This window comes from Canis lupus, chromosome 24 (genome assembly GCF_011100685.1).
Source record: "Canis lupus familiaris isolate Mischka breed German Shepherd chromosome 24, alternate assembly UU_Cfam_GSD_1.0, whole genome shotgun sequence".
Taxonomy (NCBI): domain Eukaryota; kingdom Metazoa; phylum Chordata; class Mammalia; order Carnivora; family Canidae; genus Canis; species Canis lupus.
This window is the reverse complement of record NC_049245.1, coordinates 44,174,400-44,200,649: the sequence shown is the minus strand read 5'-3', so window position 1 is coordinate 44,200,649 and position 26,250 is coordinate 44,174,400. Positions and strand designations below refer to the sequence as shown.

Here is a 26,250-nt window from a genome sequence, read left to right as displayed (position 1 = left end):
CACAGATGCATTTGAAGAAAACACGAGCCCCATCGTTAAAATTAATACTAGGATTGCAGGATGTTCTTTAATCCGCATGATTGCTTTATTGTACAAAAAGTTTCCAGTAACAGTAAATTAGTTTTAAAAAAGGACAAAAAAAAAAAGTCATTTTGGATAGAAGCGCTTCACTAATTGCTTTATTTAAGCACACAAGAAAAAAAGTCTTATCTGACCAATTAGGTTGGAAGGGTTTTATTACCTTTAAGAAGCCATTAGCTAGGATAAAACACTGAAAGCACTTGTGTCAAAACAAATAAATAATGCTCTCTCAATTAGCAGAGAAAGCAGTAAATCCGTTAAATTAGAGACATACACTGCTTCACGCCCATGGCAAAGCTAGCACCCCCACCCCCAAATTAATACAAGAGACAGTAGATTTCAGTTACGACCTAGGGAAAGATCTGGAGCTTTGGAGACCTGACAGTAAACATTTACTTCTCTCGTCCCCAGTCCCATTCGAGGAGCCACCCCAGGACACGGAAGGGAGCAGGTGCTCAGTGGCTGAGCCCAGAGCTGCCCAGAAGGAGCTCTCCCTGCTGGCCCTCTTCTCTGGTTGCATCCCAGGAGAGGGGAGGGACCCCCCCCCACCCCCACCCCCACCCTGGAGCCCAACAGAGAGGGATGGCTTGGTCTTCCCACAGACAATGGCTGTCTGCAGGAAAAGGATCCCCCATCGCCTTCAGCCGGGAAGAATGACCCCAAGGGTACTAGGACTCCATTACCAATTTTCTCTTACTTCCTCCAAGGCTGTTGATCTTTCCCTAAGTAAAGGCTCAAAAGAAAAATACAGTGTTTCGCACAGGCTCTGGGGCTGCTTCCCGCCTTGGGACAAGGGAATGGCAGAGACAGCTGGGGCTTTCGCTGGCACTGCACTGGCTTCACACCATTCGAGATTCTTAAAACCACTCCTATTTAGATCTATTATTTTACCCAGATGGGTTGGGGGGTGCAAAAACCAACCCCTATCACCCCCTATCAACTGAAAATAAATATATATAAACGGTGAATTTTTTTTTTTTTTTTTTTTGGTGATCCTTTCTTAAAAGGTCACCTTCCTTCAAGGGAAGACTGAGCATCTTAAAAGCTTTACCAATAATCCAGCACCACCACTGCAGACTGTCAGGGAGGGAAGACCCCTGATCCTCAGGCCCCATTCCTCGGAGCGCTGGTCTCGGGGATCGGGGATCGCCTCGACTCTGCCACTGGATTAGAATCTGCTGTGAGCAGACAATGCCTCGAGCTATTCTCAAGATCTGTAGAAGCCCCACATTTCAGGGGTGATCAGGTAGGTGGTGGATTTGTTTTCCTGACCTTTCTCCCTAATAAATAATTGTCAGGGAATACCATGCGATTTCCCGAAATGCCAGGGACACCCTTAGATCATTCCACAGCCACATCAGTAATGAGAAATCAGTGGGGGCCTGAAGTCGCAAACAACTTGGAAAGGGAAGGCTGGAGCGTGGGTTTGGGTATTAATACCATGATCTGTTTGGATGACTTGAACCTCTGGACTTGAGTTTAAGTTTCTGGAAACAACTTCAAAGTCAATTCTAAAGAGACATTTTATGTGATTGATCCAAATAAAACATAGCACATTTAATGAGGTCATGCTCTTCTTAAACGTTTTTAGGAGAGGCAAACAACAATGGAAAAGCCATCGAAAATTATACAAAGACCATTAAAAAGATACCGTTATCTCAAGACCAAATAGAACATGAACAACTTCAGCTTTCAAAGTTACCATCACCTTACACATTATTCTACAGTTCCAGGAATATATTCGAGCACCATATTGATAATAGGTAAGTAAACGGCAAAGGCCTACTTTGGCGATCTGATTCATGCTCATACAAATGAGGGATTTCCTAATCAAGATTTTCAGAATCTGCAGGAACATGCCTACTTTCGGGGCATGTTAAGTAGCAGTGGAAGAGCCGATAAATCATACCACGGTGGAATATTTTACTTTGAAATGGAGTGATGTTTGGTTAATAATTTGAGATCCACTAATCCTAAATGGGGTGACCCATTTAGAATGGCCTCTGTGTAAATTCACAGTTCATTAAATGGTGTCTGGTTTGAACAGGCCATTATGTGGTTAGTATATAAGTAATGGATTGAGCAAGGACGGCTGGGGACGAGCACAGGGACACACTGGCTGACTCTGGTGACTTTCATGACACTGCCAATCTTCTATTTTCATGTTTTCATGTGAGGTTGGTTCAAATCACCAACTTTTAAATTTAGGTGGTTTTGTGAGTAACCCCTTTTGGTTTACAGTAGAAAATGCAGGGCACAAATTCTAGATGAGGAATAGTCCATTTACAATTAATTTAAACTTATGAAGCTGTTTTAACTGGCCCATCTAAATGTGTTAATTAACATCAATGATGGTTTCTTATTTTTCACACTTTGTTACTCTGATCATTAACAGTGATGGAAAAGCTAAATTAAGTTAATGGGGAACGGATTATAAATTCTTAAAGGACTTCTCAGTTTGTTTTCAACTGGAAAATATACAGAGAAAGATGAAGAGGCATTTTTGCCTCTACTCATAAATTTTTGGTACCAAATTTTTTAAAAACCACATGGTTTTTAAAAAAATGTTTCCAAAAATTATTTTAACATGCTGCTCAGACATGACGGCTAAAAAAATAGCATATGCACATACAGTATCGACCAGCTTGTGGCGTGCCTGTAAACATTCAACTCATTTTCTCTTTCTAAAAAAAATATATGTTATAACCGATGACAGAGCTCAATCTCTATTCTGCAGCAGTAGCAAAGGTCCTTAAATTCTTGACCATGAAGGAAAACCAGAAGCCCGTTCCCTCTGCTTGAGCACGACTGCGAGGAGTCCAGGCCAGTGCTCGCTGCCCCCACGCGGTCCGCGGCCCGTGCCTCTGCTGTGCCCGCAGGGCGGCCGAGCCCCTCGCGCCGGGAGTCCAAGCAGGCGGCACACGCAGCCCCACGGACGCCTAGTGAGACTTCACGCCGATGAGGACAACAATGAGGACAACGATGAGGACAAATAATATTAAAATCACAAGCATCTTCCGATTCTTCTTTTGATACTGCTCTGCCTACAGAGAGAGGGGGGAAAAGGCCGTCATTTTCCCAAAAATCCAAAATCAAGCCTCACTTGCTTCCAGTTCTGGGCTTGCAGTCTGTCTGTGTCACTGGCATCTCTGCTACGGGCTACGTCACATCATTATAATCCCTTCTACCAATTCAAGCAAATTTAATCAACACAGCGGACAACTTCCATGACCCTGGAGCCACCTATTTACCCCAGATGCACTAATGCAAGGGGGGGAGGGTGCTGGAATCCACTCTTAAGACAAAGGCTAGCAGGAGGACTCCAAGGATTGGCTACGTGGCCCCGCTTCTCCTACTTCCACTGACTGGGAGGAAGCCTTCTTTCAACGAAAGCCTCCCGTCTCTGGATACAGTTCTTTGGATGAACGCACACCTCCTTCACTGTGACGTCAAAATACTGGCTAAGGTTACCCCAGCCAGCGCGTGAGAACTGGTGGGCCCGCGGGGGGCCGTGTTCTGCCTCCCCTGATTTTGGAAATAAGAACACACTCCTCCCTTTGAAATAGCAATGGGAAGAGTGTGCCCCATGGCTCTCAAGTGCAGAAAGAACCGCCCTGAGATAATCTCTCGCTGTGTTTCTGCTTCCAGCGCTCAGCATCCTCACAGTCCTCCCCTGCAAACTTCAGCCTGGATGCCCCGGGCTGGGGTAAACCCTCAGTTACACCATGCCTCTTGTGCACAAATGCAAAAATGCCTCACCTGGGTTCCTGGGAACTGACCAGAGAAAGGAGCGTGGACAAGGAGGAGGTTCTGCGGGTGTCGCTAACCATACCTAGGGACAGCATGCCCTGTCCTTCCCCAGGCGGGGCCCTTTCCCAGGAAGGACATGAAGGAGACAGCTGGATGGAAACGTCTGCTAAGAAAATCCAATCTTTTCTGCTTTACTTCCATGTTTCCCCACCAACCTCCTGACTGGTAGTTCTGTTACCTAAGAACTACACCCACTGGGAGCCACTCATCAGCCAGGAGGAAACATCAGGATGGACAGGTTAACCTGTCTGGAGAATCTGGCCTGCATGAAGCCACTCCCAAGGCTCAATCCTCCTTCGATGAGGTGACTGCCAAGGAAACGGCCAGCCATGCCACTGACAGCAATGTGACTTGAGAGATAAGACGGAGCATGCTTACTTTTCTAATAAGGAACCCAGAACACCAGGGAAACCAATACTAAATGATATACTTTAAAGCCTCTCAAAATGATTTATAAAGTAGAACCTAAAACAAAATTTTTAGTTCCCACTAGATTTGTACACTCCTGCGGAGAAAGCTTTGCCCTTTATCTGTGCTTTATTACAAAACATGTTTCACTAGTTTTTATTTAAGAAACTTCAAAACCAATGCATAATTCAACAGCATATCAGAAACTGGATATTATAGAGTGGAAAACTCAAGTTAGTTATAACTGTTTTCATACACAAGGCTCGGCAGCAAAATGAATCTAAATGCTTAAAAAGCCCTCTGCCTACCAGAGGCAGGCCTTTTCTTTCCATCGTGCGTTAGAGTCTTATTCCCACCCTGCTGCGGCAGTGAGCACACGAAAGAGAAAGCGAAGGGTTTCTGGTCAGACCTCAGTAGGTCGGTCTCACTTTCTGTAAACCTGACACCATTCTCAGACGGGGCTGCCGGGGCTGCCGCTGCCTCAGAGGGCAACCAGCTTCAGAAAAGCGACAGAGCAGTACATTAGTGGACTGGAAAAATGCTCATTATATGGCTACAAATATCACAGGGTCTCAAAGATACAAGAAAATGGACAGAATTTATTTTACTTGTGAAGTATTAGCATTCCTTTTAAAGAAAACATGCACCCAATTATATACGAGATCCACTCAGCAGCATATGTATGTTTCTCATCACTGATGACAAGATTTCTAAGACGCTTCCCGTTTATTTTTAACAAATATCATGAAAGATATTCCGGAAATAGCTACCTTATTAGCAAAGAGTAAGAGAGCTACTCTCACTTCAACAAACTATTCTTTTCTCAAGGTAGCACACAGATATACTGCAGTAATTAAAAGGGAAAATGAGATTTTTATCTGCTCCAGAATGATCCTCTACCAGCAATTCATCAGAAAGGTGTCACAGCAAGAGACCTGAGTCAGCAGCAACAAGCACACAGAACGTTCAACACACACCTAGCAGGTGCCCATTCCCTTGATTCCCTAAAGCAAGATGATTCAAAGAATCAAAGACTTTCCAAAAGAAAGAAATGGCCAAATCTTTTATAATCTATCGTCACAGAAAGGAGTTCTTGACAACTTCAAATCGAAGTGCGAGGTGTACCTCGAACCACTCCCCACAGTACAATGGCCAACAACCCACGTGATCAGCTCTGACTAAAATGACCCCGGACACCTGGACACGTACGACATTACCTTGTGAAGCTGTTTCAAGCCATCTTCAGTTTTGATACAGGACTGCTCAACATTATAGTCAATTCTATCAAGGACTGTACCCTGGGTGATAAATGACAGTTACAGACGATCAACAACTGCAACTGGAAACGTGGAATTTCAAAACTGAGATATGCAAATTGCAGACATCATTATCCACAGGATTATCTGTTTTACTTAACTGCTGCTGTAAAGGTACACACGGAAAGCTCTGGAATCCATCATCAAGCAATATTAGGCACTCAATGGCAGAGCGCTGTGTTAGTCACAATAAAGTATAACTCATGAGAAAGAAATACTGACAAATTGAGGTTTCTTTTTTGGATTTAGCCACTCTAAGATATGCCACATTCAGACTTACTGGGGCTTTAAAAAAATATACGGTTCAGTGGAAAGAGGCTCTGAGAGGCGAAAGGCTGGCTTCTGTGCCCATTTGCCGCTTAAATACTTGGATTCAAGTAAGCAGAGAGAGCTGGTTAAGCTAGACCCGGTTATGATTAGGCCTGGAAATAGACTGTCCTGTCTATAAACGTCAACACAGGTTTCCATGGGTCAGAGCAAAGACGGTGAGCTCCAATCCACCATGTAAAATTACACGTTTGCCTCAAGGAGAATTTTGTTTTTAATTGTTTAATCTGTCGGTTCAAACAGAGAGAAGGGAACACCAGGCTATGTGGAAGAACAGGGCTCTTAATGGAACACACTGTATCAGAAGAGATAGCAAGAGCAGTTCCTTGGGAACCGTGGGAGTAATTACTGTAACTAGATCTTCCATGGCCTCAACACTCCATTGTGCAGCTGGTTGCAGGGGGATCAGGACCCAAATCCCTGCTGGCAAGATAATAAAATACCCTAATCAGATTGTAACAGTGAACAAACAATTTAATTCTACTTGAAAGCTAGTGGTTCCAGTTGCCCTTACACAATAACCTGCCAAAATTAGCAGGGAAACCTTATCTATTGCCAGAATCATTGCTGAGTGGGGGCAGAACCCACCAGACCCCCGAAGTAGGGTGGTCCCATGAGCATCCTTGGTGTATGGGCAAAGAATCTGAGATCTTCTACTGATACCTATTTTTTACTTAAAAAATAAAAGGTTATCAATAGTTTTATAGGGAATGACATTAGTATATGCATATAATTTGCATATACAGATCTCTGTGCGGAGAAAATATACACATATTTGTGTGTGCATGTACACACAAAAGTGTGAGCACACACAACATACATACATACATACGTGGAAGGGCAGGAGGGTCAAATTTTGTTTCCTGACAGGAATACGGAATCAAAAGTCTCAAGAAGGACCAGATGTCATGGCAGGAAAACTCAACGATGAGGAAGGTAAACCACGTACCTGCTCCACAATCATTGCTCCTAAGTCCCTAAATATTTCATTCAGGTCAGAAATGGACTGCACGATCTGGCGAATTTCCCGCTCCCTCTCCTCCACCATCAGAGTGTTCTGCTCCACCAGCACTAACTGGTCATCTGTAAAACCCTAGCAAAACAAAAAGTACAGGATTTGTGTGTCAGATTCTCTTCTCCCACCTCCAGAAAGGTATGGTGTACCGCTGTAGGTATCATTTAAAGAATGAATTCTGAAAATACTTCTATAAAGCACATAAACACAACACATAAGCACTTATTTTTCCCTAACGGGAAAGATCCAAATTCCTAAAACAAGCAGGACCTAAAGCACTAGTGGCCAAAGCAGGGGACACGAAGAGAACCCATGTCTGCAGCTACACAAGGGCTGAGTAGCAAAATCACCAGGGATAGCCTTGCACTTCTCTGGGTTCTTCCCAATGAGGGGTGTGCAGACTGCTTTCCCGAAGGTTCTGAAAGGCAGATTACAAGGCCTCCTTGTAGCCTATAGAAAGGAAGAAACAGTATGGCCCCCATGACTGTTCTTCCACTTGCTGCAAAAACTACTTGATGGATGTACAAGTCAAGCAGTGCTGACCCATTTGCATTGCACAGAAGTTACAGGTCTATGAAGAGAAGGAACAGAACTGAGCGCAAATGTACAGCAGTCAACCTTGCAGCCCCTTCACGTACCCGATCATAAAGAGTATTATCGTCTCCATCATCCATTAGTGGTACTGATGTATCAAAAAAATGCTGGGATCTTTCCTCTCGATTCTTCATGCCTATCATAGATAGGAATTCACTTTACTCGAATATGTAAACCATCCTGGTTACTGTTCCACCATTAAAAAGGGGAAATCTAGAGTAAAACTCAACAGTCAAAATGGAGATACTCTTAGCTTTACAGGAAGCCTATCTCCAACAGAGGTGGGGGGAAGAGTAAAGGATTATAAACATATAACAATATGCAAGCATTGGGGGTTATTCCAGACAAAATCACATTATAAATGTGTACTATTCACTTGATGCCAAGTGAGTGACAAAATGACACTTAAAACAATCTGAGAATCCCTAAGAGAGGCAGAAATATTTAATCTAACTGCTGCTACAAAACATTTTTTTAAATCAATATTTCTTTCCAGAAGCATCTCTAGTAACAATTCCAAATGACCCTAATCGAATTTTAGAAGTAATAAAATTAAAATACAAATATGCCAGTTGTCAGAGGGAGGGGCAATTATTATTAAATTTTTTGGAGTGTGTGGGGATATTATTGATTACAATGGCAATATAGGAAAACCCAATTTATGAGGTAATTTGAACACAGATGTGGCCAGAACCGGACTTTTCACGGCCTCCGAAGAAAAGGTAGGCTGAAATCACTTGTGCCAAAGCAGCAAGTGGCTCAACTACTCCCAAAAAAGTTTTCAGGCATTCAAATACTTCAGTTGTTATGCAAATATAAAGCTTTCATGTGATTACAACTTATTTTACTTATTTGTTAGTAGCTTCCCCCAACCCAACATCTGGAAAGCTCCATGTTTTATAAATGTGCTAGAATGATTTTCAAATTTTTGAAGCTCGACACAGAGTACGTTGTGTTTTGTTGTGTGTGAACTATTGCAACCCCGGTCCCCAGCCTCCGTCCATGGGGGCGGGGCGGGGCCAGCTGCCAGTTGCCATGGAAGGTGTGAATGTGCTCAAGGGGTTAAGGACGAGGGTACAGGAAGAAACGGAGAACTAGCAGCAAAAAGGAAGGATGAAAACAGAAAGTGGCCCATAATCCTAGTGCTGAAACTTTCATGACTCAAAATCCCTGAAATCAGCCTGGTGACACTCACGTTTGAGGTAGCCCGACTGTGCACGCCGGAAGCTGGTGGACAGCTCCTGCAGAGCCTGCGCCAGGGAGGCCACCACGTTGCGAAGGAGCCGCTCCTCCTGCTCAGAGCAGGCCCTGCGGGCCCGGCTGGGCAGAGCCTGCACCGCACGCTGGCACCTGTGAAAGAGCTGGGAGAGGAAGCACACGGCTCCCAGTGAGCCGTGAAGGGAGACCCTGAGTGCTAGTGTGTCTGCACTCACGAGTCTGAGAGACATCAAATGCTCTGTTCATCTGTTCACACGGATGAGCCTCGAGAAAGGTGACCAGATCAAAGTGATCTGAGGCCTCACTTATATGCACAGAAAGACTGATCGGGATGTGAACAAACGCTGTGTGCTTGTGCGCTGTGTGTTGGGGCACTGTGCACACATTCTCAGGCTCCATCACCACGTGTTGCTCTATTATTGCAACCTTCTCATTTAATCCCTATCACTACCCTGGGGCAGGTATTAATATTATTGTTCCCATTTTATAGACAAGAACACCAGAGTCAGAGGGCTTAAATGAGAACCACGGTGTTGTTACCCTGCTAAGAGCTGGAATTCAAACATTGCAACACCCAGGGCTTTCCTACAGCACATCACCCCTTCACCGATGACCAGCATCAGGAGACGAAGACAAATAAAAAATGTACACACTAAAGTTTACACGCTAGTCATATAATTTAAAATTACTCAAATTTAACATTTTACAAGGAATTTTTCTAAGGTACTGAGTTTCTCGAGGATACTAATATACTCAAGCCTAGGGCAACAGCTCCCAATCTTTTCCAATTATGAGGACCATTTTTTAAGATGAATAATTTTTAAGCACTAGCGTACAATAGAAGTTAGTCCGTTCACAGTGGTAACTATCACAGCTGAGAAAACAGTCTCCATTCCTCTAAGACCATGCTGATACCTGGGGGAGCTCAGATCCTCCTGTCCCTTTGTGAACTTCAGGTTGGGAAGTGCAGCTCTGGGAAATTGGCGTGTGATCTGTTTTACAGTCTATACTTCGTGATGCCTTTTGAGGGGGTCATAAGAAGGTTGGGAAATGCCCCTTCCAACCTGGGGACCCATTTTCATCCTCACCTGAGTAATCTCTTGGGTGGTTATTTCAATGGCGTGCTCCTGCTCACTGCTGTCATCCAGGGTGGGTCTGTTTAAATGCTGGTCATGAAGGCTGGCTAATTCCTTCATCTTCAGTTTAATTCGGCCAACATCGTACTGTATCTAAACAAATGAAATCACCAGGACTCCTCTGACGCCTGCCAGGCATCTGTCTACCTCCTAGACAATTAAGCTACACTCAAGTACAGAGTTCAGGCTTCAGTCAACTTGTAGGGTAGCTGATGTGTGAGCAACTTTCAAGTCCGGTACCACGCCTCATTATACAGTTCCAGTTTCTCTCTATAATCCAAGTAGTTACTACTAACGCCAAGGTCACTAACATAACATCCCCTTTCTTTCTTGTGGTGGGTGAATTAAATAAACCTAAAGCAAAATATTTCTAGGGACATGCATTCAAGTGTAGCCAAATCAGTTTTTATGGCAGATATCTTAACAAATGTTGGCGTCATAATTACTTAAAGAAATAAAGTATGAAACTAATTCAACTTACTTCATCCACTCCATCCACCCATTTAGGAGGTGACCGTTTTGTCACACCAATTGCTGCTTCTGGATCTAAGCTAATGCCTGATACCAGAGCCATACGGTCATCAGCAAGCTACAGAGAAATAAAGGGACATTAAAAAAATTATTCATATTCCATTTTCATATGCATACTCTTACACCCTCTTAAATCTCGCTCCCTAAGAAGACAAAGAAATGGAGGAGTAAGTGCACTTGCCTGATCATAAGCTTGCTCTGATACTGCTAGGATTTGGGACTGTTTTCCTATCTTTTCATGCACCAGTTCTTAATTTTCTTGGACATACTTGTGAACATGAATTTGACTTGATCTGGCTATAGAAATGTAATAAAAAAAATCAACAAAAGATCCTTAACAGAAAGACCTCTTAGTACTAGTACTACATTTGACAGGATGGCATGAACCTCAACAATTAATGCGATCAGATACAAGTTAAAAAAAAATACTAGGCTACAAATGGAACTCACACAAAATGTTCAATAGGAGCAAGGTTCACTTACACACATTTAGCTTATTTTGGAAATGGGGCTGATCCAGTTATCTTGGTCACAAGATCATTAACCGTGTGTTAAAATGTGTGAAAGAACTGCCTAAAACGATTAGCAAATTACCCACCATTTGGTAAAAGCAATCCTGAAAAACCTCAATGCAATCCTGACTGTCGCTTCCTTTCTTCGGCTCAATGTCCACCGGCAACGTTCTCACTTACTTTGCAATGATACCGAGAGCTCTCGTTGATTTTCCCTGTATAAGACACTGCCTTAGAAAGTCCTGAAGATGGGGAGGGAGATCGTGGGTCTGGCTTGGTTAAGCTGTTCTCTTGCCTGGAGGCAGTGAACAGGTTGAAAGAATCTTGAGGTGCCCTCCGGAGCTCAGAATTTATAATTGCCAGTTTCCAAAGATCCAAATCATGATAAAAAAAATAATGGAAAACAGTATATAAAAGTCTTGTACAGGTAATACTTTGTAAATTTTCTAAATCATAGTGTAGAAATGGATAAAGAATTTATATTGCTTTTCTCCCCCCCTTGCATTTATCTAAATTTATTTTTTCATTCATTCAGCAAATACACGTTTGCTTTTCTAATTAAGGAACACACAAAATTTAAAAATCCACAGATAAAGGGAAAAAAATAGAACATAAGGAAAAATCTACATTAAAAGAATTCTTCAAGTAATAAGCCCTAAATCCTCAACAGTTTATAGCAAGATTCCTACAAGCAAACTGGCATCTTGCATCTGCCCCCCCCCCCAAAGGCCCCCACTCCCTCGCCCAGTTCTGCCCCCATGGGCTTAGGGCATTCTGTGTGTTCATGGATCACCCCGCGTGCAATGACCACACTGAAGGGACCAGAATCCTCAATAACTACTCCCAGAGCGTCTGTGAGTCGTGATTAAGTCACCAGCATTCCGCCGCCGCGTGGACCCTGCAGGACCACAGTGTCATTTCAGGTCGTAAACAAATGGTGTGTCATCCAACCTGCACGATCTGGGGCTCTGAGTCCATGAAGCGGTAATTCTCAACCACGGCCACCCTGTTTGTTTTCAAGAGTTCACTAATAGGGATCTTTGATTCTTTTTATTGTTTTAATCCTCATAGAAACTAAGTGAGCTAGGAACTATTATTTCAATCTATAAATGAGGAAATTGAAACTCAGAAAAGTTAAGTAGCTTGCCCAAGGTCACAAAGCTATTATGTGACAGATTAAAACCGGGTCGGCTGACTCCAGAAGCCCCATCTACTCCACAAGCTGCCCATCACTTTGGCAGGCCTGTGAAATATAACTGCAATTTGCTAAGAAAACAAATCAGGACAACAAGTCTTCAGAACGAAACACCACCAGGAAACACAGTCCTCAGACCCTCTCCGCACCAGCAGTTCCAAGGACTACAGGTCAGGCTCCCAGTAAGCGCATGTGCATCAACAAAAAGCACCTTCCCTCCCTGACCATCCACGGGTGTGGCGGTGAGGTTCAGACCTCATCCTACACAGAGCAAGGACAGACAGTGAGAAGCAGGGCCACTTATTCCTCCAAAGTCACCAAAAGATATGCAACTCTGTGCCAAGGCACAGTGACCAAAACGGGAGAGACAAACCAAAAAAGCCAATCCCAGCATCTGCCAGCTGCACAGCAGGTGCTGGACACAGAGCTGTGGGCCCTACTGGAGCAGAACTTAAACCTCAACCTCCAGCTGTTTATACCAAGCAAAACCCAAAATTGCTAAGGTACCTCTTCATGGGTCACGGCACTTCCAACGACGCCAGCTTATTATTGAATCTGCTACATTGTATTATTCTATCATTTTCAATAGAGTAATAATTTGTTTTGTTTACGGCTTTTAAATTCACAATCTCATTTTGTACCGTTTTTACTGTTTATACAAATACATTAAACTAAAAATGATATAGAGGTGATATTTACCTAAATTTATCTAGATAGTAATTAATATCAATTTATCTGAAACAAATGAGAAATGGCAATCACACATGAAAAGTCACTTGAAGCAGATTCACCTTTTTAAGTAGTACTGAATTTTACATAAGAGTTGTGCTCCCCCCAAAAAATGCATGTAAATTAAAACTGGGGCAAGCACTCTCTTTAAATGTTCTAAGGAAGCCTGTTGATGAACAGACCCCTACCCCAAGGGGACAGATGGCAGCACACGAAGCTGGCCCTAGCATCCCCGTACACTGTGTCAGGGTTTTGCCAGTAAGATAAGATTTTTTGGGACTGCCAACTTGAAATATAGGAAAAGTTGTCCCCTTTTTAATACAGTGTATAGCCACAGCTCATCAGGAAAAAGAAATTCAGCAGTACTCAAATGAAACATGTCATTTATTTTACCAGTATGAATTTAAAATTAAAAAAAAAAACACCGTTTCGAGAAGGTAAACATAATTGAAAATAAATGTCAATTATTTGAAATAGGAATATGAACATTAAAATATGTATTTTAAGTGCAAAATAATCACCCTTTCAGTTTCTAAAACCTCACTTCACATTTAAAAACACGCTTTCCTATTTTTTAAAGACCCAGGACACATCATTTTTCAAACTACCATTCTAGTCAATACAGGCTTTAAAAAAAGAAAAAGCCCAATTTTTAACTCTCTTTACTTCTCCTTGCTGAATTTTGGCTTATCCCCTCTCCGAATATAGGATACTGGTGTCTTTAAAGCTTTTCTCAAATGAACTTGTGCTTCTGCAGTAAAAAAAATCTTTCCATATTTTTTAAATTAAAAAAAGCGTTAACAGAAATTGTACGTATGAAAAGTAAGAATTTCAGAATTCTTGTCTCTGATTTGTGGCTGTGTCCTCCTAGAGCTACAGGGGTGTGCGACCCTAACCTCGATTCACCAGCGCAGGGAAATTGCAACCGAAGACCAACACAGCACACCCAAAGGCTTCTTGCTAGTCTCACTGAAGTTATCTTTTGCCCTTGGTCCACTTTAGATGTTGACATTTGTCCCTTTAAAGAGCACCAGACAGTATGGACAAGTTGTTGATCTATGGAAGGAACGTGCACACTTACATACTCTTATAAATCTGGCTGCTCCAAATATAGAGCCCTTCTACTCTTAGAAAACCCTGCCTTTACGAGAAGGCTGATTTAGTGTCCTGTAAGATTAAGGACATGGCAAAGCCTCTGTTGAGATTAGCATAGTCAGACACTCCCAGCCACCCCAAACCCACATCTAAAAAAAAATAATCTAAGTTCAACCATAATGCATTGGTAACAAGAAACAATATTGACAATTCTGGACTGTTTGTGGCAATAACATTTAAGAAGTCCAGAAAGGATGCTGAAAATCATAGCCTGGCCACTCACGCTTCCACGTGAGACTCTAGGAACGCATATGATGAAGTCAGGCCACGGGCATAACTCATGGGGCACGGACGGCTCGAGGACTCTGCTAATAGACAATTAGGCTTACAAAATCTCAGTTTTTTGAAGGAGTAAATACGCACATGGATAAAAGAGAATCAAGAGATGTCAGCACTACATTGTGCTTTTAAAAATCTGTGATAAGTTTTTAAAATCGTGATTACTTTTTCTGGTTATGAAACAATAAATGTTCAAAACAGATATTTTTAAATGTACAAAAAATAGAGTAATAAAAAAATCAGAGAATCATATCATCCAGACAGATATAAATTTTGCTATTGCACTGATTTTCCTTTTTTCTCAGTTATTACACACACCCTTAAAAAAAAAATCCGTAGGGGCAATGATGGGCTGTGCTGTCGGTACTGCCCTTCCCTTCAACAAGTCTTCAGAGGGGATTGTCCTCTGAACATATTGTGCAAATATGGACACTGAGCACCCCCCACCCCTCGCCGCCCACAGCTCCCCAGCAATAGAGACTTTCTGAGCAAGAAACCAGCGGGCCCAGCCTATGGCCTGTTTCCCCACTGTATCACTTCGCCCTGCCCAGGCTATGTGGTTTGAGAGCTTGACATTTACTTCTTGTAATTTTTTATTATGTCCTATTATGAATTTAAAAAACCCAACAGCTTGGGAGATGACTTTGTTATAGGAAGGGAAGCAGATTAGAGCAGGAGCAAAGGCGAGGGGCAGATTCTTCTCTGGATAAGAGAGTAAATGGTGAGTGAGCTTCCTCCTTAGGGACACCTCACTTGGTACTTCTGGAAAACAAAGAGTAGTATCCCCAGGGTGCAGATTTTCAAGTTGATTTGAGTAGAATGATGATCTAACGTGGACACACTGCAGGATGCTACCAGATGGCTTTACTCTGGGAGACCCAAGGGATGCAGTCAGGAAATTCTGCTCAGGTCTCAACTACAAAGAGGTGGGCTTCCATCTAACTCATGCCCAGAGCTGGAGGGTCACTCTCAGTGTCCCCAGAGGGCACTGATTTGAAGCCCCACTGCAGCTCTGGTGAAGCAAGGCTCTGGATACCATTCCCAAACATTCCCAGCTCCTAACTCAGCACCTGGGAACTTAATAATGATAAATATACAATTATTAGCTGAGTCAACAAACAATAAACAAATGGAATGAAGTAAATAAAATACATTATCATGTACAGTTCTAGAAGCTATACTTCAAGATATAATGGCTCTGGATAAAGGACATGAAGGGCCAAGCGAAGTGCTGAAGAGGATGAGGTGGCCATGTGTACCCAAAACAGTGACTGGACTTTGAGTCCAGAGAATTCCAACAGCATGTGAGTTCTGTGTGGCAAACTGGCTTTCCATGTAGGGTCTCTAGTGACAGAATGTAGGGACCCCCTTTAAACACTCAGAAGCTAAGAAGAAGAAAAGCAGAAGGGCCTGCTGATTCCTACAGTGGGTGCTCAATTTGTGAAGAAGTAGGAAAGACTGGAAATGGGCTCCAAGGACAGAGCCCTAAGTAACATAGCTAGATGTGCTCCTCATCACACACTTCTTTTTGGGGGGCCACAAGCCCTGCATCTCCCAACTGTTCAGGAAGAGATAATACCTATTCTATAAGACCCACATGCATCCTATCTGCTGTGCTCCAGAGATGCTTCACTTCACTATGTGCTGCAGTGGTTTCTTCTCCCTCTAGGGCCCAAGGGCCCAGGCTCAGGCTGGGTGCTAGCAGGGAGCCCATGGTACCTGGCTCAATGAGCTACCCATTTAAGAGTAGCTGTTTTTAAATCCTACTTGTTTTTTTTAATAACAAAAGTAATACACGCACATGTTTGAAAAATAGATATCTAACCTAAGAAAAGGGCAAGTAATAGACAGGAAGTTTCCCCTCCATCCCACACCATTCCTGGAAGATGTCCACTGTTAATTGTTTATTGTATCCTTCAGAAATGTTCTAAGTACATACAAGCATCAGTGTGAGTTCTTCTTCTCAAAATCAAAAACAGAAAGAGTGGGAATCACACGTGCACACTATCTGGCAGCAGGCTCCTTGGCACTTAGTGATGGGTCTGGGAGCTGAGTCTGCTGAAGCCCACAGGGACAGGCCATGTTCTGTAAGAAGGACGGACAATCAAGACGCTACCTCATTTATTTAACTAGTTCCCGATGAAGGATATTCAAGTTGGTCCCTGTCTATTGCTATTATCAAGTAGTTAAAAAAGATTTTAGAGCTTACAGGCAGATCTTAATCTAGTTAGGAGCCTCACTGGTTTTGAAGACAGTCACCCTAATCCCACACCTCACTGGTCACACTTCTAAATTAAAACATAGCCAAAAATCACCCCCCACCACCACTCTTATTAAAAAGCCTACCCTCTGGAAAAATATTTTTACCCCTTCACGGCTGAAATAGGTAATGGAGACACGAAACGGACAGCCACAGTTCAGTCTCCTTTTTCCTCAACCCTTTCATTAGTGCTCCTAGCATAAAGTGCTATGAGTATGCACCCTCTCCATCTTCTCGGTGAACTGTTAGTAAGTCAGGAAAAGGCCAAAAGTGTTCTGCGGGAAGGGTGCAGAAAGTGGACCCCGCAATGCCAAGTTCCGTCAGCATGCACAGTGGGTCACTGGCTGCACCCCAAACCCAGGGGCCGTGAAGCCTCCTTGGCAGGTCCAGGGGGTCTAAGCCCTCCTTCCTTTAGGCTCTCCCTAGACATCGTGTCCTTTTGCACTCCACATGAGTTGCACACATAATCCAAAAAACAATCTGGCTTTTTGGAAGTTCAAGAAAAGGCTCAACCATTACTGTTGCCAAGGTTGAGACCCTTTCCTAAGAGCAGTAAATAATAATAGTTCCTTAAACCCTTCTCTAAACCACCAATTTACCTGGTGTGAAAGCATAGTAAATAAATCCTGAGGATTAAACTGTTAAACACAACAATTATAAGTAATCAAAATAAATGCTAAAATACATTTAAGCTCTGTTAGCATTCTGTATATGACCAAAGACTTCAGAAAAAACAGACATAATTTTATTAACATACAAAAATATTCAAAACACAATACCTCATCCAGCTCCTGAAGAGAGATGTTGTTCCCATCAGTCCCATCCAGTTAGGGATAGCAAAGAGAAGAGAAGGATGGGACAGACAGATAAGGTATGGTCAGTTGAGAAAATATTTTGATCTTAAACAACTCTGAAGTTGACTAAAAATAAAGATCTACTAACCAAAGCATTTAAAAAATCTCCCCCTTTTGATTGTTCCTTTAAAAAAAAAAAAAAGCTACATCAATATACATTTACTTTTTTAATTTACTGTGATTGTTATTTCGGTGAATGAGATAGGAAACAAACAATAAACAATTGTAAAAATACAGCAAAGCAAATAAAATACACTAGCTTTAGTTTCACTAAAATATAATGCTAATCTGTTTCATAAATATAAAATATCACACACAATATTCTAAATTTCCCTTAGGAAGATAAAAATAAGGGAGCAAAGCTAAAATGCCGTTTTACTATGTCAAATAAGTGTATATTTTAGGATGCAAATCAACCCTGCAAATGCAGCAAAATTAGAAAATGAACAACCCACAAGAATCGTCTATGGCTGTATTCAGATAATATTTGAGTGACCACACATGTAAGGTCTCCACAAATTCAATCCCGCAGACACGGCTTTATCCGTGGTAATAAGCAAGCCGAGAAACCATTCTTCCCCGGAGAGAGACACAGGTGGTAAAAGAAAAGAAAAACTCTTCCCATTTGCTTGCCATGTATTATTATTAGTCTAGAAAGCACATAGTTATTTATAAAGCTATTAGAAAAGCCAGTAAACAAAACAAAACAAAAAGATTAGGAGATTTTTTTTTTAAGGGGGGTAGGAAGGAAGAAGCACCGGCAGCCAGAGGATTAAGTTTCAATTTAAAACTAAAGGTTCTTTTTCAAATCAACATGGAACTCTATCCTCTGAACAGATATTTACTAATGATAGATAATCTAAACAACTAGGTCTTTTTTTCTCTTCTACAGTATTGATCAGTGAAATAATTAGTGGTAAATTTCAATAATAAACTGTGTGGGTTTTTTAATGCTTAGCAGTACATTTAGAAAATTAAAAAACGTAACTTCCTTATTTAAAAATTAATAGTGCAAATGAAACTGGTCTATCAGGGCCAAAATATTATTAAACAATGACAGTAATAAAAAGTGTCATCGAGCAATAGTCCTCCATGTAAAAATTCAATTAGCTGATACTATAGAAAGCTGAAAGTCCTCTTCATTCCTTCCACAATTTGCTGAGAGCAAAGAGAATTATATTTGTATACACACCCTGCCCTAATAGTAGTACTAGAAGATTTTAATAGAGTAGATAGTGTCAAATGGAAATCTGATTTAATTACCTTTTACTTTAAAAAGAAAAAAAGAAAATGTTTTTATTTTTTAAAAGCTTAACATTTTTCATCAAGAAAGCACTAAAATATTTTTGTTAATAAAACAAGGCACAGGACAAAACCCCTAACTCCGGTATCTGCCTATCCATCTGCCTGTTGTGCAGCAGCTCCTGGGCATCTAATCTTTGAACAAAGTATTACTGCAAACCACGCCACAGTGAAGATCTCTGCTACACAGGAGCCTGTCCTCCTAGATTATTAACCAAGCACACACTCTGATCTTTTGGTTTCTACAATTATTAGTTGATAAGAAGTGGAATCAGAATCACGGGCTAGATAAAGCTCCTTATGTTGCAAATAAGAAAACTAAGCTTCAGAATGTATAAATCCATTTCCCTAAAGTCCCAGGGCTTAATGGCTGAGATGAGGACAGACCCAGGTGTTCAGGCCTCCTTCCACCCCACCTTCCAGCATCTCTAATGTATTAACAATTCTGGGAACTACTAGCCATAGGCACCTACTACCATACCACATTGGGAATTAAATTCAGAAGGTCATCTTTTCAAAGAGCTCCCCCCACCCCATTTTGCTACTTAAAAATAGAAGGCCTTTAAAACTCCCCCAGCCATCAAATTACCAGAAAATTCTGTCAAGACCTAAATTAAAACATTTAGAATTACCATCAGGAAAAACCAAAATACAGCCAAATGAAAACACCTTACTATACATCATCACCTTCTAAATCTTTATAATGTCTAAATCTAGGTTTCTGACCTGCCCATGGCATATAATCAAGCAAATATTGAAAACTCCAAGCAGCATGTGGAATTTATAGTCTCAAGAACTTTCTACATAAAACTGAAAAGTAAGTGGAAACCCATCTGTGTTTACTCAGGAAGTCTGGGAAAGTTAAGCAAACGGAGTTGGAAGCACAGGTCTATGCTATAGTGCTATTTACTTTATTTCCGTGACTGCCCAAATCAAAGTTTGCTTCACTTTTATCCAACAAAGTACCCTTATTCTCAAGTAAGCCTCACTGCTCATAGGGAATCTTTAGAGGCAGGAAAGCAAATGGATCTAAAGAGAAATATACAATGATTTCATACTTGGATTCTAAAGACAGAGAATGAATTTTCCAGCAGACTCAGTATGGACTAGAACCTTCAATATGCTGGTAAAAACAGACCCTGTATGGTTGCAAACTGACATATAGAAGATGCTAACCTTGTGTAAGAAGGAAAAAAAAAAAACATACACACACCAAGATTTAAACAATGGGTCCTTCCATTTTGCAGGACCTGTACCACCAGTTCTGGAAAGGAAGTCAACACTACTGTGGCCCAGTGGGTTAGCACAGGGCTCTGGGGCCAGGGCCGCCAGGCAGGTGACACTGGGCAAGCTCCCTGACTCCTGCAAACCTTAGTTCCCTCATCTGCATCACGAGGAAAACAGCAGCACCTATGTGAGGATGAAATGAGGCTGCACGTGCAAAGGGCCCCTGCACCCACAGCTCAGTGCCAGGCACATGGTGAGCACTCAGTAAAACTTGGCTAATACTACAGTCTTGACTGAAGAAGGACTTTGGGTTTCTTACCACCTTAGTTAATCCTTAGTATCTTTTTTCCCCCTAAAACACACCATGTTTTATTAAAAATAATGTGCTAGTTTCAAACTAATCTAAGACCAATTAACTCTAGCTTCCATTTATAGATTATGCATTATTTTAAAGCAGAGGATAGATCAAGTGGTAAACACTAAACAAGTCGCCCCAATCCCTCTATTAGATCCATTCCAGATCAAAGGCAATCACACGTCCGACAGCACCTCATCAGATCCGAACAGCAACTCAACTACTTTTTATTCATGTCAGACTCTACACATTTTTTGGGATGATTATTTTACTTTGTAAATTCATTTCGGTTTCTTAAAGCCAAGCTGCCTATAACTGCTTGAATGAGGTGGTGTCTTAAAACCTGCACTTGGCTGAAACAATGTCAAAGTTATTTCTGCAAAGTACCGAAGCTGCTTCCCAGGATTTCTGCGTGACACTGGGCTAACGGGCACAGCGATGTTGTTGACCATTTCTCCTTTTCAAATTAAAGCTGGGGCTGTGTGCCTGGGTCAGGAGAAATAGTGCATTGGAAGAGAAATCACCTAACTCAAACTCCTCAACTTAAAAATAAGGCAAAAGATGTTAGGATTAAAAACCATGCCTACAGACACGTAATGGGTCAGCCGCAGAGCAGGACGAACCCCTAAATTCCCAGACTTTGAGTCCAGTGCTCTTTATTTCACACCTGCCCTGAGGTACAACGGTGATGGAGGAATCCAACACTGAGGCCCAAACACAATGAATGAGAAATGCCAACCACTGCATTTTGTTCCACATCTTAAAAAAAAATTAAAAAAAAAAAAAATCAAACCCCAGTCTAACACTTAGTTTTACTAGAATACAAGCAAAACCACAATTAAGTAGAATTTTGCTCAGCTCTGGGTGCTCAACTTGAAAGAGCAGACAGAAACACTAGATTTCATTCACAGGCAAGAAACTTAACCAGGCTGTCTGAGCCGGGCACTGCTGAGCCAGAGAAAGCTGTCGGCAACGCGAAGGCTGCAGGGTTATCATGCAGAAGAAGGAAGAGGCTTCCCGTGTCAGAGACCCTGAGGGCCTGAACGAGAGGTATGACCGCAGGATACAAGGTACAGGGTTGGGGATTCATACGGGCGAATCCTTTTTTTGGTAGCACAAGAGGTGGGGGTGAATGGCTGCTGGAATTTCCTATAGGCATCACGGAACGTGGTCAAGGACGGGAGGTAGAGGGGTTATCACAGAGGGGATGTTGGGTCAAGGACCTTTAGGTCTCTGCTGGCCCTCCGGACTTAGCTTGTTTTGTCACTGTACATCCTCCTTCAATTCCTGCTTAGCTGTGACATATTTGCCTGAATGCTGCCCAAATCTGTTTTAGTATGCATATATATAGGTCCACACAATAAGCCCACCATCACCATCACCCAACTTGTTTTTTTCCCTCTAACTAGGATGCAAAAAAAAAAAAAAAAAAGAAAAGAAAGGCATGTTTAAGTTTCTTGAATGATAGGGCTTTAGGTGTACTTTGTTTTGAGGGGTGTGAGGTACATACGTGTATCAACTTTACAGTCAATTTCCACAGCCTTTTCCTTAAATAAGTTTGTGAAAATTCAGATTTAAAACTTGAAAACAAAACAAAACAAAACCTCCACAGCCTCCCCCCCAAAACTATCAGTTCAATGTGATTTAATTTGGGTTGTGTGTGAGGTAACAAGCACACTGAAATGAACTTCTGCAGCTTTTTTTTTTTCTTCTAATGAGGAATTAGAAATTTCAGGTTATGATTTTTTAAATCAAGTTAAACTCTAGAATTTGGTTGCTTCCTTTTTAATTACCTAAGTTTTAGATATTTACAAATTGTTTCTCCTTGTTTTATTCATGCCTTTAATGACCTGTATCTTTTTAAAGTTTTTACTTAAAATTTTTCAAACATACAGAAAAGTATGTAAAATGGAATAATGTCTCTCCACATGTTTCTCAGCAGACTTAACAATCAGTAACACTTTGCCTTACTGGTTTCATTTATGGAGGGTTAGTATATACAAAAGTGGCATTTTAACATTTGACTACTAAACATTTCAGTAGGTATCTCTAATAAAATTAACAAATTTAATTATCATTAGTTTAATTAATAATTTCTTAGTACCACCTAAAACCTAGTTCATGTTCAAATTTAATAGCTAGGATTTTGTTTGATTTGCTAGATGGTTTTGAAATTTGCAATTCAGAAATGAAGTATTAACATTGCTATGAGCTGGACATGCAGTGAAAAACACTGCATAAGTTATTTGATAAAGTTTTTAAAAACTGTGTTAGATGTGGCTTTCCCCCAAAAATGTTAGCACTTTCCCAACTTCCAGAAAAGTCCAAAGAATTATACCTCCACTTAGTTAACGTCTTGCCATGTTTGATTTTGTGTGTGTTGTGTGTGCAGAATAGTTTCTGTTGAATCAACTGTAAGCAAACTGAAGATTGCCAGTTTGAATACTTTGCCCCTAAATGCTTCAGAAAAATCTGACATGCCATGTGTTTTTTTTTAATGCAAACAATCAAAAATACGAATGTGTGCTTTCTTTTTAAATTCTAACTCAAGCAAACCATTTTTGTTTAATTGCAAATTCTATTTTTTTTGATTCTCTGGACTACAAGAATGTTTTCCATGATCTGATTGCTTACAATCTGAGAAAGATTTCAAATAGACTAATCTAAGCATGTAACATTTTAAATGGTAAAGCATATAAAAAATATTTTTTAATGTTCTTAGATATGTATATTTAGTCTGATTCAGAAATCTGTTTTCAAGAAATTGTCTGAGTTTGCTATACATGTCTGTACCTTTTGTTAACATTATCTTCTTTTTTCCAAATTATATTCTCCAGCTATCCATATTTAATTATCTGCCTTAGCTTAACACATGTATTTTTTTAATTGCCTAACTTAGAAAACCATTTAAAAAATTGGTTTGACTTAGAAATGGACTTCTAAAAAGCTGCCCGGCTTAGACACCACGTTTCTAAACTGTCTGACTTAATGATTAATAATAATAATAATAAAAGTCTCATGTTACCCAACGGTTCAGGGTGTTTTGAACCTTATATGATTAAAAATTTAAAAGCAAACAACGTTTTTCAATAAAGTAAAACCAGTACCTTAGAAACATCAACGCAAGTTTTAGTCCTGTGGGGTTTTTCCCCCCCCCATCAGGTAGCATAAAATCAAGTCATGTAAGGAATATGCAATTTTGACATCTTATTTGATAAAACTAAAGTTCCATTGAGGAGTTTTATTCATTCCGTTTCTACTCTCTAATTCTTGGCTTATTTCAGAACATTCTTTCCAAAATCAGCATTGAAATTAGCCCGTGTCCACTTACACTTATTTCAGTATAGTACCATTTCTTTCAGTTAAATGCAGAAAAAAACCTTCAAATTCTCAAGTAAATAAAAATCTAAACACACTCCGTCCATGTTTTCTATGCTTTTTGGACCTGACTTTACATGATTTTATTCCTGAAACTGTTCACACGGCTTAAATTAGCTTTTCTATAGGAGCAATACGGCCAAAGACATTTTCCACTTGTGATTTACAAAAAGGAAAAACTGTCTTTGCGGATGCTCTGTCAATAATCAAGACCCATGACATGATTTTTCTGAAGCATTTAGCAAAGTCCTAAAGGAAAAAAATTAAAAGGCAATATGGTTCCTAAGAGGTGAAATAAGTGTGAGATCCCCACAGCTGTATATTTCAAGTATAATCCCTGAGAATCTGGTTTGGGGTGACTTTATTTCCCTCATCCTCCAAGCCTGTCTCTGTTCAAACCTAGCCAGTCTACAGCAAGGAGCTCCCACCCACTCCCTACCACAAACTAGTTTCATAACTTCACTTTTCAATTTAAGGTATTCCCAAGCTCATCATCGTCTTGCATAAACCATGCCTACCCGTCCCCTCATTTATCAGAGCAAGAAACTGAAGCTCAGAAAAGGAAAGGAGACCTCATCAAAAAACAAACAAAACCACCTCAGTCATCTTCCCAGGCCTTCCCTAGAACAGATTCTACCGCTGGACTAAAGAAAGGTTCAGGTTAAATAAATTAAAAAAAAAAAAAAAAAAAAAGTGCTATTTTGAAGGTTAATTTTCACAGACACACATACACACCACGTTTTTTTCTTTTTCTTTTTTTTTAAGTTCGAATGGAGGGAAAAGCTTAATTTCCTGTGTGGGAAATGGAAAACGAAGAACCTAGCACCTTACAGGTCTCACAAACACGAGCCCCCAGGAAAAAAAAAAAAAAAAAAAAAAAAACAGAGAGGCAATTATTCAGAGGGAACGCGGCCACACCGAGGAGGGCAGCGAGGCCATTAAAAGAAAACGGGTGGGAAAGGCTAAAAAAAAAAAAAAAAAAAAAAAGGCAAACAACAACACCAACCAAAAAAAAAAAAAAAAAAAGGCGCAAAAAAAAAAACCCACAACAAAACACAACACACACACACACACACACAAAGCCTCCTCCTTTTGGGGGTGGAGGGGGTTTGGGAGGGTGTCTTTCATTTGCAAGGATCCGGGCTCTGTGATCCTGCAACCCCAGCTCTCAGAACCAAAGTGAGGCCCAGCGTGGGGGTGGGGGGAGGGGGCCTGCAACGGAAAGAAACAAAAAGGCTCCAGAAGGGCCCCCATTTCCCCCACCCCCCACCCCCAATCTTCGTGTTAAAACATATGTAAATGGGAGGCGGCCAGTCGTGCGGCGACGGGCCCGAGCCCCGGGCCCGGCCCCGGCCCGGGCCGGGCGGGGGGTGGGGTGGGGGTGGGGAGGTGGAGGTGGGGGCGGGGGAGGGGTGCGGAAGTGCGGAGCGCGGGCCTCCCGCTGGCGGCTCCCCGTCCAGGGTTATGGGCGCCCCCGGACCCTGCGTTTCCGGTGCCTCTGAGGCTGCTCACTCTTCTTTCCTTCCACAGAGAGACAGACAGACAGACAGACAGGCAGCCCGCAGTGCACACGGGCGTGCGTCGGGGGGGCCGCCGGGAGACTCACCGCAGCAATGCTACGTGAATGCAGAGGGCTGGAGGTGGTGTGACTACTCACTTGCTCGGCTAACAGCTGCCGGGTTTGGATGGAATTATTCCGCAACAACAAGAAAGCGTCGGTTAAACGCCTGGTGGCCATGCCTCACCCTTTGTGACCCCCCGCTCAGGGGCCCCCCGCCCACTTAGCGTCCTGGTTTGTTCACTTTCTTTCCGGCGGCCCGGCCGGGGCGGCCCACCCTGCACAGAGGCCGCGCGGGACGAGGCCTGGGGCCCCGCGGCGCCGCGTTGCGCCTCGCCGAGGCGCGGAGACCCCTCCCCAAATAACCTCCTAGGCTTGCCAATTGTCTGACTCCCCCTCCTCAAGGCCGGCCTTCGATCTCCAAGCGCCGGAATCCCCCCAATCCGGGCCTCGCTGGCCCGCGTCCCGGAGACCCCACCCCAATCCGGCCTCGGATCTACAAGCGTCTGGCCCGCCAATCCGGCCGTGCACGGGGAGGCCCTGAAGCCCCCTACCCCGCGGGCTCGGGGACCCCCGGGGGCCCGCGGCCCCTGCCCCCGCGGCCTGCCTCGGACTCAGTTTCCCCGCCAGAGGCCCGGCCCGCGCCTCCTGGTGCTGGGGACGAGCCGGGGCGGGCCCTGGGCCCTGGACTCCAGGGCGCCCGGCCCCCCCCGCCCCTCGCCTGGGCCTCGTGCGGGCCTGCTCAGGCCCGGGCCCGGCCGCCTGACCCCTTCCCCTCCGGGGCGGCCTGGTCCTCCACTGCCACCGCGGCCTGCGGCTCCGGGAGGGCAGCGGGGCCTGCTCCCCGCACTCCTCACTCCCGTCCGGCTCCCTCCATCCCCGGATCTGACTGCAGCTCGGCCCCGGGCCGTTTCCGCGCTGTGGTCCCGGGCTCTGGCGTCCCCCCTGGCCCTCTTCCTGTCCGTCCCTCGCGAGTGCCCCCCTGCGACGTTCGCTAGGCTTGCTCGCAA

At 42.7% G+C, this 26,250-nt stretch overlaps 1 protein-coding gene and 1 long non-coding RNA gene across 17 annotated transcripts; one reads left to right on the top strand and one right to left on the bottom strand.

Moving 5' to 3' along the window:
* Positions 1–63: 63 nt before the first annotated feature.
* On the bottom strand, positions 64–25,905 carry STX16 (syntaxin 16). Of its 16 annotated transcripts, XM_038572725.1 has the most exons (11): positions 25,289–25,411; positions 17,346–17,357; positions 16,246–16,391; positions 10,618–10,733; positions 10,387–10,494; positions 9,858–9,998; positions 8,747–8,912; positions 7,596–7,687; positions 6,892–7,035; positions 5,517–5,597; positions 64–3,125 (listed from the first exon to the last, which is right to left on the bottom strand). In XM_038572725.1, the coding sequence occupies exons 5-11, from the start codon at positions 10,477–10,479 to the stop codon at positions 3,021–3,023; spliced, it is 822 nt and encodes a 273-aa protein (XP_038428653.1). In that variant the 5' UTR covers positions 10,480–10,494; positions 10,618–10,733; positions 16,246–16,391; positions 17,346–17,357; positions 25,289–25,411; the 3' UTR covers positions 64–3,020. The 16 variants fall into 16 exon arrangements, with proteins under 16 accessions (XP_038428653.1, XP_038428642.1, XP_038428645.1 ...); XM_038572714.1 differs by lacking the exons at positions 10,618–10,733; positions 16,246–16,391 and adding an exon at positions 17,509–17,544 and having other exon boundaries at positions 25,289–25,898; XM_038572717.1 differs by lacking the exons at positions 10,618–10,733; positions 16,246–16,391 and adding an exon at positions 17,509–17,544 and having other exon boundaries at positions 25,340–25,897.
* Positions 20,858–25,410, top strand: LOC119865707. Its single transcript, XR_005378060.1, has 2 exons — positions 20,858–21,354; positions 25,213–25,410. It is a non-coding gene; the product is annotated as an uncharacterized LOC119865707 (long non-coding RNA).
* Positions 25,906–26,250: the final 345 nt, after the last annotated feature.